This window comes from Pristiophorus japonicus, chromosome 6, assembly GCF_044704955.1.
Source record: "Pristiophorus japonicus isolate sPriJap1 chromosome 6, sPriJap1.hap1, whole genome shotgun sequence".
In the NCBI taxonomy this organism is placed as follows: domain Eukaryota; kingdom Metazoa; phylum Chordata; class Chondrichthyes; family Pristiophoridae; genus Pristiophorus; species Pristiophorus japonicus.
Window position 1 is genome coordinate 138016541 of NC_091982.1, and position 13286 is coordinate 138029826.

Here is a 13286-nt window from a genome sequence, read left to right on the forward strand (position 1 = left end):
AATGACCAGATATACTGTTTTTTTTGTTATGTTGATCGGTATAAATATTGGCCAGGCCAGATAACTCCCCTGCTCTTCTTTGAAATAGTGCCATGGGATCTTTTACGTCCACTTGAGAGGGCAGACAGGGCCTCGGTTTAACATCTCATCTGAAAAACGGCATCTCCGACAGTTCAGCACTCCCTCAGCACTGCACTGGGAGTGTCAGCCTAGATTGTTATGCTCAAGTCCCTGGAGTGGGAATTGAACGCATAACCTCCTGACTCAGAGGCGAGAGTGCTGCCCACTGAGCCACAGTTGACAGCGGGGTTTAAAGGGTTAAACTATGAAGATGAGAAACATTTAAAATAATGAAGGGGATAGACAAGATCGAGGCAGAGAGGTTGTTTCCACTGGTCAGGGAGACTAGAACTAGGGGGCACAGCCTAAAAATACGGGGGAGCCAATTTAAAACCGAGTCGAGAAGGAATTTCTTCTCCCAGAGGGTTGTGAATCTGTGGAATTCTCTGCCCAGGGAAGCAGTTGAGGCTAGCTCATTGAATGTATTCAAATCACAGATAGATTTTTAACCAATAAGAGAATTAAGGGTTATGGGGAGCGGGCGGTTAAGTGGAGCTGAGTCCACGGTCAGATCAGCCATGATATTGTTGAGTGGCGGAGCAGGCTCGAGGGGCTAGATGGCCTACTCCTGTTCCTAATTCTTATGTTCTTATGTTCTTATAAACTTGGCTTCTATTTCTGGGGCGTTTAGAAGGTTCAGTGGTGATCTAATTGAGGTGTTTGAACTGAAAAAAGGATTTTATAGAGCAGAAACAGAGAAACTATTTCCGCTGGTGGGAAAGTCCAGAACGAGGGGGCATAATCTTAAAATTAGAGCCAGGCCGTTCAGGGGCGAGATCAGGAAGCAGGTCTTCATACAAAGGGTGGTGGAAACTGGGAATTCACTCTCATAAAAGACCGTGGGGACAACTGGAACTTTCAAGACTGAGATCGATATTGATACGTCCTTACTATACAATATAAATCCACACGAGGCCCATGCTTGAGAGAAGGTCAGTCTGTGACCTGTCCTTTATTTCATAGCACTCAAGTGATGAAAGTGGGTGGAGCTTCCCCTTTTATATCTGAAGGTCTAGGTTAGGAGTGTCTCCCACAAGTTCACCACCTAGTGGTCAGTGTTCTCACAGTGTACAACTTAGGTCAGATTATACATGGGTTACAATGCTGGTTGAATACATGACATCACCTCCCCCCGCCAAAGTCTTACTGGGATCACAGGTTGAGTCTCTCTGGTGGTTTACGCTCCCTTGTAGAGCGCCTGAGTTGGGGCTCCGGTTGTTGGGCGCTGGCCTGAGTGTCTGCTGTTTGCAGTGCCTCAGGCCTGTCCGGACTGCCCACAGTGACTGGGTTCTCCTCCCTTTGATTCCTTTGTTCGGTCACCTGTGGTGGAGTGAACTCTACATCGTGTTCTTCCTCTGCTTCTTCTATGGGGTTGCTGAACCTCCTTTTTGTTTGATCCACATGTTTGCGGCAGATTTGTCCATTGGTAAGTTTAACTACCAGAATCCTATTTCCCTCTTTGGCAACCACAGTGCCTGCGAGCCATTTGGGCCCTGCAGCGTAGTTGAGGACAAAAACAGGATCATTTACATCAATATATCGCGCCCTCGCATTCCTGTCATGGTAGTCATATCGTGACTGGCGCCTGCTCTCGACAATTTCTTTCATGGTGGGGTGTATAAGGGATAACCGGGTTTTGAGCGTCCTTTTCATTAGCAGCTCTACGGGTGGAACCCCTGTGAGCGAGTGTGGTCGGGATCTGTAGGCCAACAGGAGGCGTGATCAGCAGCAATGTAGGGAACCCCCTTGGATTCTGAGCATCCCCTGTTTGATTATCTGCACTGCTCGTTCTGCCTGGCCGTTTGAGGTCGGCTTGAACGGTGCCGTTCTAACATGGTTAATTCCATTGCCTGCCTGAAGTCCTGGAATTCAGTGCTTGTGAAGCACGGGCCATTGTCGCTGACCAAGATGTCCGGTAGACCGTGGGCGGTGAACATTGCCCGTAGACTTTCTACCGTGGCAGAGGATGTGCTTGAATTTAAAATGTCACACTCGATCCATTTGGAGTAGGCGTCTACTACAATCAAAAACATTTTTCCCATGAAAGGACCTGCGTAGTCCACATGGATGCGTGACCAAGGCTTGGCGGGCCATGGCCAGGGGCTAAGGGGGGCTTCCCTGGGACATTGCCCAGCTGGGCACACGTGTTGCACCTGCGAACACAAAGTTCCAGATCTGCGTCTATCCCTGGCCACCAAACGTGTGACCTGGCAATTGCCTTCATTGTGACAATGCCCGGGTGCTCATTGTGGAGTTCTCTGATGAACACCTCTCTGCCCATCTGGGGCATGACTACGCGGTTTCCCCACAGTAGGCAATCGGCCTGAATTGAGAGTTCATCCTTGCGCCTGTGAAATGGTTTAAATTTCTCAGGGCATGCCCTGTACGTGGCTGCCCAGTCCCCATTCAGGACACATTTCTTGACTAGCGACAATAGCGGGTCTCTATTTGTCCAGACTTTAATCTGACGGGCTGTTACGGGTGAGCCTTCGCTTCCGAAAGCTTCAACAGCCATGACCATCTCAGCAGCATGCTCGGTTGCCCCCTCAGTGGTGGCTAGTGGGAGCCTGCTAAGTGCATCGGCACAGTTTTCGGTGCCCGGTCTGTGCCGAATTGTGTAGTCATAGGCGGCTAACGTGAGTGCCCAACTCTGTATGCGGGCCGATGCGTTTGCATTTATGGCCTTGTTGTCGGCCAAAAGGGACGTTAGGGGGTTTGTGACCTGTCTCCAGCTCAAATTTCCTGCCAAACAGGTACTGGTGCATTTTCTTTACCGCATATACACATGCGAGCGTCTCCTTTTCTACCATCCCGTAGCCCCTTTCTGCCGAGGACAGATTCTGGAGGCATAAGCTACCGGCTGTAATTGACCCTTGGCATTGAAATGCTGCAACACACACCCTACACCATAGGACGACGCATCGCACGTTAACACAAGTTTCTTACATGGGTCATATAGCGTTAACAGATTGTTGGAACATAACAAATTGCGTGCTCTATTAAAAGCCCTTTCCTGGCTGTCCCCCCAGACCCATTCGCGACCTTTGCGTAGGAGCACGTGTAGCGGCTCTCGCAGCGTGCTCAATTTGGGAAGAAAGTTACCAAAATAGTTCAGGAGCCACAGGAATGAATGCAGCTCCGTCGTGTTACGGGGTCTGGGTGCTCTCTGGATTGCTTCCGTCTTGGACGCAGTAGGTCTGAGCCCGTCTGCTGCTACCCTCATCCCCAGGAATTCTACCTCTGGAGCTAGGAAGACGCACTTCGCCTTTTTCAGTCGCAGCCCTACCCGGTCCAGTCTGCATAGCACCTCCTCCAGGTTGTGGAAGTGTTCTTCAGTATCGTAACCCGTAATGAGGATGTCGTCCTGAAAAACCACCGTCCCTGGAATCGACTTGAGGAGGCTTTCTGTATTTCATTGGAAGATCGCGGCGGCCGAGCAAATCCCGAACGGACATCTGCTGTGCTCAAATAACCCCTTGTGTGTCGTGATGGTGGTCAGCTTCTTCAACTCACTCGCCAGCTCCTGGGTCATGTAAGCTGAGGTCAGCTCCAATTTTGGGAAAAGTTTGCCACCGGATAGCGTCGCAAAGAGGTCCTCTGCTCTCGGTAGCGGGTACTGGTCTTGGAGTGACACCCGACTGATGGTGGCCTTGTAATCGCCACATATCCTGACCGACGCATCCGCCTTGAGCACCGGCACAATCGGGCTCGCCCAGTCACTGAATTCGACTGGAGAGATGATGCCTTTCCCTCAGCAGGCGGTCCAATTCGCCTTCTATCTTTTTCCGCATCACGTACGGCACCACTCTGGCCTTGTGGTGTACTGGCGTCCGGGTTTATGTGAATCACTACCTTGGCCCCCATGAAAGTGCCAATGCAGGATTGAAATAATGAGTCAAATTTGTCCAGGATCTGTGAGCATGATACTCGCTCCACAGAGGAAATTGCATTGACATCGCCCCATTTCCAGTTCATGACAGCAAGCCAACTCCTCCCCAGTAGTGCGGGACCGTCCTCAGTAACAATCCAGAGTGGCAGTCTGTTCTCCGAATCTTTGTGGGTCACGACTACCATGGCGCTGCCTAGCACCGGAATGATCTGCTTTGTGTAAGTCCGTAGCTGTGCGTCAATCGGCGATAATTTTGGCCTCCTGGCCTTGGACGCCCACAACTTTTCGAACTGTTTGATACCCATCAGGGACCTGCTGGCCCCGTGTCTAGCTCCATTGATACTGGGATGCCATTGAGGAGCACTTTCATAATTATCGGTGGCGTCCTGGTGTATGAACTGTATACGTGCTCCACATGAACTCGCTGAACTTCAGCTTCCAGCGATTTCCCCCCAGTGTCCATTTCTGCAATTTCTGCAAGTATTTTGCTCACCTCTGCAAACTCCGGCTGAGTGTGTGCCTGCACACCTCCAGCATGAGCTGCTGTTTGAAACAAAAGGTCCCTTGCCAGTCGATTGTCCCTGACTGCCCCTGTTAATGCCCTTGAGTGCCCCATTACTGGCCGCATTGTCCCTTGTAATGGCGTGAATTGCCGTTCAGCTTGCCATTGTCTCTGTCGAACTCCCCCTCTGGGTTCGACTACATGTTGGGGCATGCCCGACTGCCCTTGTCTGCCTGGAGAACTGTGTGCTGCTTTAACAATGTTGAATCTCTGTCCCAACCATTCCTTAACACAGTACCTCTCGTCTGTTCTGCTAGTGGCCATGCTCGCGTGGTTTAATTCCCAGTTTCTTGTCGCCATTGATACGTCCTTACTATACAGTATAAATGCACACGAGGCCCATGCTTGAGAGGTCAGTCTGTGACCTGTCCTTTATTTCATAGCACTCAAGCGATGAAAGTGGGTGGAGCTTCCCCTTTTATATCTGAAGGTCTAGGTTAGGAGTGTCTCCCACAAGTTCACCACCCACTGGTCATTGTTCTCACAGTGTACAACTTAGGTCAGATTATACATGGGTTACAATGCTGGTTGAATACATGACATATATGATTGTAGTTTGATAAGGGTATGAAGGGATTTGGAGCAAAGGTGGATAAATTGACGTATAAATCAGCCATGATTGAATAGAATGGGAACAGGCTCAAGGGGCTGAATGGCCTACTCCTGCTCCTATGAACTACTCACTCTAATATTTACTGGTTATTCTAATAGTTTCACTGTTGCCCGCGCACCACCCGCTTACCCCCCCCCCCCTCACCCCATGTGGTTCAGAGGCTCTCTTAAAGAAAGCGCTGGCATGCTAATTGAGGTTGAAGGCAATTTATGTATTTTAGACATTAAGCTTTGCACTCTCAGCTCTGCATGCTCGACACACTAAAGGGACTGCTCATTCATGAATTCATAAAACCACACTGCCGGATTAAAATGTGGCTCTGTATTTCAGAGGCAGGCCCCATTTGCACTGGGAGAGGGAAGGTGGAAGATGTGAAAAGGGCTTCACTGGGGCTGAGCATGCTTAATAAAAACACATGGTGAAATAGCTCACAAAGTGCTCTTAAAGCACGTCTGTCAGCCGGAGGGCATAATTACAGTATGTGATAACTGTCAAGTCAACTGAAAGGTACAAAGAGTTTCTGTCTGGCGAGTGAATGCACAAAAAAGCAATACTTGCACAACTGTACAACTTGACAAATGCAAGAAGTGCAGAACATCATAATAACAGATTCATCGCTTCGCATCATTCGGTGTACAGGCTTGACTTTAGTCTAATTTCATCTCTACATTTAAAGCACTGTATGCAGCTGGTGATATTTTAGTATAGTGTGGCTGTAACACTTATTCTTCTCATTATATTAGCAGCAGCAGTACCTTGCTGGTCGTTGAATGATTTCCCGTTATGGTGAGTGCTGTTTCAAAGTCTTCCACAAGACAACATGAACATAATCTAATTCAGTCACACAAGGCGGGCAGGCTAAGTGCCCTCTGAAGCAGATAACAGGGACTGTGTCCTGGAATGGGTTTTAGCAGCAGGGCTGGTAGGTTGCAGACACCATTAACATAGGAACATAGGGCTAGAGATTCGGTTTTGGGTCATATTGTTTTTTTTCCGCCAAAAATAGCGCTATGACTCCCATATGATTTCGAGGCCTAACATTTGGGGAAAAAATGCGCCCAGCGGGAAAACTCAGCGTTGCACGAGGATTCGTGGCGCAAACCGCGAATTTTCTGCAACTTTTCTCCGAGGCTGATACTGCTGCGAGTTCGGCCTAGGGAGGGGAAAAACAACACATTTTTTTTCCAAAAAACAAGAAATAAAAAAAATCACAAAACATTCACAAGACCCTATTCTAGTGAATCGCTACAAAAGAATTTAGAAATAAAAACTCTAACTTATCTTTTTTGCAGGTCTTCATACCTACTGCCGTTCCAAGGGTTGCACCGAAGGGTTTGTACCCCCCGACAGTGTTTTTGGTTCTATCTATGGGTCACCGCTGAGCCAAATATCGGGTGACAGCTTTTTCCAGTCTTGCACGCCGGTGGTCCGCTCCCCAGCGGTATTTCAAAACCGCCGGCTCAAGACTTCACGGAATTTCTCACCGTACCATTTTCCGCCCAAAATGACGAAATATCGCCCAAAAACCCGCCGGGGGTTGATGAATTTCCAGCCCATAAGAACATAAGACATAGGAGCAGGAGTAGGCCACCTGGCCTCTTGAGCCTGTTCCGCCATTCAATAAGATCATGGCTGATCTGATCATGGACTCAGCTCCACTTCCCCACCCGCTCCCCATAAACCTTCACTTCCTTATTATTCAAAAATCTGTCTATCTCCGCCTTAAATATATTCAATGACCCAGCCTCCACAGCTTTCTGAGGTAGGGAATGCCATAGATTTACAACCCTCTGAGAGAAGAAATTCCTCCTCATCTCCATTTTAAATGGGCAACTCCTTATTCTGAAATTTTGCCCCCAAGTTCTAGATTTCCCCACAAGGGGAAACATCCTCTCTGCATCCACTCTGTCAAGCCCCCTCAGAATCACCTCTCATTTTTCTAAATGCCAGAAGAAGTTGTAAAAACAAGCACTATAAACCAAATGACAGTGTTGCACAATAGCCACATGCTACAGTAATGCTGCAATATGAGTGACATGGTAGAGTAACAATGCACAAAATAAATACACATCATATATACAGAATGGTATATACATTGTATATGCACAATGTATGTAACATATATGCACAGTACATAGGGAGATGGGCCTGCCCACTATTTGACTTCCTCCCCACAATGGTGAGTCTGGCATTGCCAAACTAATCGGGCACCATCCCATATCACCCCAATGAGGGTATCGAGCACTCAGCTCCGACCCACTCCCAGTCCGACTGGCTTCCTTTCCGAGTATGATGACAGTTGTTGTCAAAACAACACAGCAGTTAAAGCACCTTTCCCATCGGATCGTACGACGCTGTGAATTCAATGACTCAACACCATAAGGTGTCAGACAAGGCTTGCCAACGGAAGGCCTGTTCCACTGGCAATGTTCACTACCACCCCCCTAGGGATAGAGGGGAAGGGGAGATGTGGAAACGCGCACGGTGCTCACCTTTGCATGCCATGGCCTTCTCCGGCTCGTAACCAGCCTTGCAGGTGCAGCTCCCGATGGGCACCATCCACTCCCCGTCACCATTACAGTACAGTTTGATGGGCACGTCCACTTCCTCGGCGTTGTGCACACAGGTGCCCTTGGCGATGACCAGCGAGGTGCTCTCCGTGCCTGTCATGGTCTCAGCGAAGGTGGCGTAGTTCTGAATGACGCTGGGGCACTTTTTGAAGAAGACCCGGACGGAAAGCAGGGACATGCAGGCTCCGTAGTCCTGGAAGGCCAGGTAAAATCCGTTGCGACTCAGCGGCCCGAAGCTGCGGATCTCGGTGTTCACCTTCATCAGCCTGCCACCAAAGTCCACCTGCGAGAAGCTTTCGTCCGCAGCTATGGTGTCCACCTTCAGGTACGGCATCTCTGTCCACAGCGCGGTGCCTTGGATGGTCAGCCCGGAGTCCGTTTCGTAGTAATAGAGATTGAAGGTTTCCTTGCAGGAGCCCGGGACGTTGGGTATGCTGCTACAGTCCCGCACCGTGAACCTCATCTCCACGTAAATGCGCTGGGCACCCCTGCGGTTGACAAAGGTGGTCCACAGCCAGTTGTTCTGGTTGGACTCGAAGACGTTGCACACCTGGTAGGTACGGATGGTGTTGAGGTTTTCATCGTAGCCGCTCACCTCCTCCCACTGAAAGGGAACAAAGAAAGATAAGCACAGGTCGTCAAGTCAGTACTATCATGAGAAGGGCCGGGGCTTCCTCACATCTACACGCCCGGTACAGAACACTCCGCACCCATCACTGACACACACACTGCAAGTGCCTCACCAAAAGACCCCCTTGTAAAAAGTCTCACACTTTAAAACACAGATTCTCACCATCAGAACTCCTTATAAAGAGTCTCACCCTTTTAAACAGAGATTACTAACATCAGGTCCCCTTTTAAGTTGGGAGAATTGTGACCAGATCATTCTTTACCGAGCGAGTCGAACTATCTCATTCCTTTTTAAAAGAGAATGGGTATGATTGAACCCTCTCTACCCGGTTCCCAGAAGAAACAACTAGGTTCGATGGAATTCTCTACGACAGAAAATTGTTGAGTCCAGTTCGTTAGATATATTCAAAAGGGAGTTAGATGTAGTCCTTACGGCTAAAGGGATCAGGGGTATGGAGAGAAAGCAGGAATGGGGTACTGAAGTTGTATGATCAGCCATGATCATATTAAATGGTGTTGCAGGCTCAAAGGCCGAAAGGCTTACTCCTGCACCTATTTTCATTGTTTCTATGTTCCTCACCTGCTCGGAACCTAACCCTTTCCTGCCGTCTCCGATACGAACAACAACTTGCATTTATATAGCGCCTTTAACATAGTAGAGCATCCCAAGCTGCTTCACAGGAGTGTTACAATATTTGACACCGAGACACATAAGGAGATAACAGGACATGTGACCAAAAGCTTGGTCAAAGAGGTAGGTTTAAGGTAGGAGAGGGCCGCGGAGAGGCAGAGAGGTTTCTGGAGGGAATTCCAGAGCTTAGGGCCCAGGCAGCTGAAGGCATGGCGCCAATGGTACAGTGATTAAAATCGGGGATACGCAAGAGGCCGGAATTGAAGGAATGCAGAGAGGGGTGTAGGGCTGGAGGAAGTAACAGAGATAGGGAAGGTTGTAGAGCTGGAGGAGGTGTCGAGCTGGAGGTTTAGGGAGGGGTGTAGGCTGGAGGAGGTTACAGAGATAGGGAGGAATGTAGGGCTGGAGGAGGTTACAGAGATAGGGAGGAGTGTAGGGGCTGGAGAAAGTTACAGAAATAGGGAGGGGTTTAGGACTGGAGGAGATCACAGAGATAGGGAAGGGTGTAGGGCAGGAGGAGGTTACAGAGACAGGGAGGGGTGTAGGGCTGGAGGTTACAGAGATAGGGAGTGGTGTAGGGCTGGAGATAACAGAGATAGGGAGGGGTGTGGGGCAGGAGGAGGTAACAGAGATAGGGAGGGGTATAGGGGCTGGAGGAGGTTACAGAGATAGGGAGGGATGAAGGGCTGGAGGAGGTTTCAGCGATAGGGAGGGGTGTAGGGCTGGAGGTTACAGAGATAGGGAGGGGTGTAGGGCTAGAGGTTACAGAGATAGGGAGGGGTGTAGGGCTGGAGGTTACAGAGATAGGGAGGGGTGTAGACTGGAGAAGGTTACAGAGATAGGAAGGGGTGTAGGGCTGGAGGAGATTACAGAGATAGGGAAGGGTGTGGGGCAGGAGGAGGTAACAGAGATAGGGAGGGGTATAGGGGCTGGAGGAGGTTACAGAGATAGGGAGGGATGTAGGGCTGGAGGAGGTTTCAGCGATAGGGAGGGGTGTAGGGCTGGAGGTTACAGAGATAGGGAGGGGTGTAGGGCTAGAGGTTACAGAGATAGGGAGGGGTGTAGGGCTGGAGGTTACAGAGATAGGGAGGGGTGTAGACTGGAGAAGGTTACAGAGATAGGAAGGGGTGTAGGGCTGGAGGAGATTACAGAGATAGGGAAGGGTGTAGGGCAGGAGGAGGTTACAGAGATAGGGAGGGGTGTAGGGACTGGAGGAGGTTACAGAGATGGGGAGTGTTGTAGCGGGGGCGGAGGTTACACAGATAGGGAGGGGTGTAGGGCTGGAGGAGGTTACAGAGATAGGGAGGGGTGTAGGGCAGGAGGAGGTTACAGAGATAGGGAGGGGTGTAGGGGCTGGAGGAGGTTACAGAGATAGGGAGTGCTGTAGCGGGGCGGAGGTTACACAGATAGGGAGGGGTGTAGGGGCTGGAGGAGGTTACAGAGATAGGGAGGGATGTAGGGCTGGAGGAGGTTTCAGAGATAGGGAGGGGTGTAGGGCTGGATGAGATTACAGAGATAGGGAGGGGTGTAGGGCAGGAGGAGGTTACAGAGATAGGGAGGAGTGCAGGGCTGGAGGAGGTTACAGAGATAGGGAAGGGTGTAGGGGGCTGGAGGAGGTTACACAGAAAGGGAGGGGTGTAGGGCTGGAGGAGGTTACAGAGATATTGAGGGGTGTAGGGGCTGGAGAAGGTTATAGAGATAGGGAGGGGTGTAGGGCTGGAGGAGGTAACACAGATAGGGAGAGCTGGAGGGGGTTACTGAGATCGGGAGGGGTGTAGGGGCTGTAGGAGGTTCCACAGATAGGGAGAAGTGTAGGGGGCTGGAGGAGGTTAAACAGATAGGGAGGGGTGTAGGACTGGAGGAGGTTACAGAGATATTGAGGGATGTAGGGGCCGGAGGAGGTTACAGAGATAGGGACGAAGTGAGGTTGCGGAGGTATTGAAGCAGAGGGATAAGAATTTTAAAACCGAGGTATTGCCGGACTGGTAGCCAATATAGGTCAGCGAAGGGAAGCTGCGGGCTTAGGCTGGAGGATGAGGTACTCGCCTGGAGCAGAACGGGAGCCTCATGTTGTGAAAATCGGGGTCTTGTTATGTCAGGAGGACCCCGATGAGGACTAAACCCATGAGGCCGGAGCGGGGTACTGGCAGCAGGAGCAGGACCCAGAGGGCCTCCAGGCGAGTCAATAAACCTTCTTCGTGGGGCCAGGCTGAGCAGACGTGCTCCTACAGGCCTCACAAGGAAAGTCGAGGCATCGCCTGCCCCGGACTGCTCCCTTCCCTCCTGCCACTTCCCCGGGAGCCTGTGGGTGCCCGCCCCATCTCCCCTGCCACCACCCACCCTTCATGCCCGTCCCAGGAAGGAAATGGACCAGCGACTCTTAACTGAGGCCCGGGAGTTAAAATTATCCAGTTACCCAAGGCTTGATCCTTCGGCCAGCCTGTGCACTCTGCAGGACTCACTCGCCCGATGACCCACAACCCACTCCAGGTTAACATCTACCCAGCTATATAACACAGGAGCGTGGTGAACATCCTGGCTTCTCCTGTGCTTAGGCTCGCTAACCCTGATTGAATGTATCCCTGGAGGTTGCATCACATCACCTCCCATCTCCAGGGCCCCGCCCGGTCAAACAGCCTGTTCTTCCCCCGCCTCCAATATTTTTACTGATAAACGAAAATGTTCAAAGAAAATACTTTAAAAAGCAGTTTTTCTTTTTAATATTCCAATGATTTTGCTCCTGGGTATTGCTCGCGGCGGTGGCCAGGAAATTAATCTTTAAATCCTCGATGCCGCAGGGCAATGGCGGGTTGGCATGACAACCGATGCAGTATTACTGGTGCATGTTTTGAAGAGTTGGGGTAAATCGTGCGAGTCCGACAATGGGGCTTAAACCCATGGCCTTCCTGTTCAGAGGCGAGATTGTTCACATCTGAGCCAAGCTGACAATGTCTTCCCTGCCAATGACTGTGGGTTAACATCGGCTGGGCTTCTTCACACATCTACCTTCCATTCTCGCTCACACCAAACCCACCACGCCTGAGTCTGTCCCATTCCCCAGCCTTCTGCTCCACTCCGTTGATCATTGTCACTCCGCAATCCTGGGTTCAGTGTCTCACTCTCAATCGAAACAGAGAATACGCAAAGGGGGACTGAGGAATGAACGGGATAGAGGGGGGACTGGGGAATGGGATGGCGGGGGCGGGGAGACTGGGGAATGGGATAGAGCGGGGGCGGGGGGACTGGGGAACTGGATAGAGGGGGACTGGGGAATGGGATAGAGAGGGGGAAGGTGAGACTGGGGAACAGGATAGAGAGGGGGACTGGGGAATGGGACAGAGAGGGGGAAGGTGAGACTGAGGAACGGGATAGAGAGAGGGGTGGAGAATGGGGTGGAGGGGGGAGACTGGGGAATGGGGTAGAGGGGGTTGAGAGACTGGGGAATGAGGTGGGGGGGGGAAGAGACTGGGGAATGGGGTGGGGGAGAGACTGGGGAATGGGGTAGAGAGGGGGGAGAAACTGGTGAATGGGGTAGAGAGGGGGGACTGGGGAATGGGGTGGGGGGGCTGGGGAATGGGATAGAGAGGGAAGAGACAGGGGAATGGGTTAGAGGGGGGAGAGACTGGGGAACGGGACAGAGAGAGGGGGAAGAGTCTAGGGAATGGGGTAGAGGGGGTGGGGGGAGACTGGGGAATGGGGTAGAGGGGGTGGGGGGAGACTGGGGAATGGGGTAGAGAGAGGGGGGAATCTGGGGAACAGAAGAGCAGAGTCCTTAACATGCCAGAGGTAGGGCGGTGGGGTTTGAGGGCGGTGGGGTTTGAGGTTGGGTAAGGATGAGGATGAGATGGTGCTTTGAAGGTTTAATTGACAACGTATTGCTTCTTCTACATTCATTCGTCCCGTCAGTTATGACTGTGAGAGCATAATATTGTGCAGAGGATATTCAAAGATACTTTATCACCATTTAGCATCACAAGATAACCCCCCTCCCCAGCAATTGGACACTTGTACATATCTGGCTACAGAAGATAATAAACATCACTCACTGGATACCCTCTCATTAAGAAACATTATCTGGCTCTACTTAAGGTTTATTCCTGCAATCACTGCAGTAATTGCAATCCAAACATGTTGTTTGCAAGCATTAATGTGATTTTTACGATCTATCAGGAATTATGCTGCAGGCTGTTCCAACAAGGAAGGGTTTCTTTTCATCCGCACAATGGAATTAATCATGGAGCTTGCAGCCTGCACAATCTTTTATTTATTTA

At 50.7% G+C, this 13286-nt stretch overlaps 1 protein-coding gene across 2 annotated transcripts in view; it reads right to left on the reverse strand.

Moving 5' to 3' along the window:
* The window catches only part of LOC139265786 (ephrin type-B receptor 1), a 605412-nt gene that overhangs the window by 316371 nt on the left and 275755 nt on the right, over positions 1-13286 (reverse strand). For both annotated transcript variants that reach the window (XM_070883211.1, XM_070883210.1), the window contains exon 3: positions 7677-8358. In XM_070883211.1, the coding sequence (XP_070739312.1) occupies positions 7677-8358 (682 nt within the window). The remainder of the gene's footprint in view (positions 1-7676; positions 8359-13286) is intronic.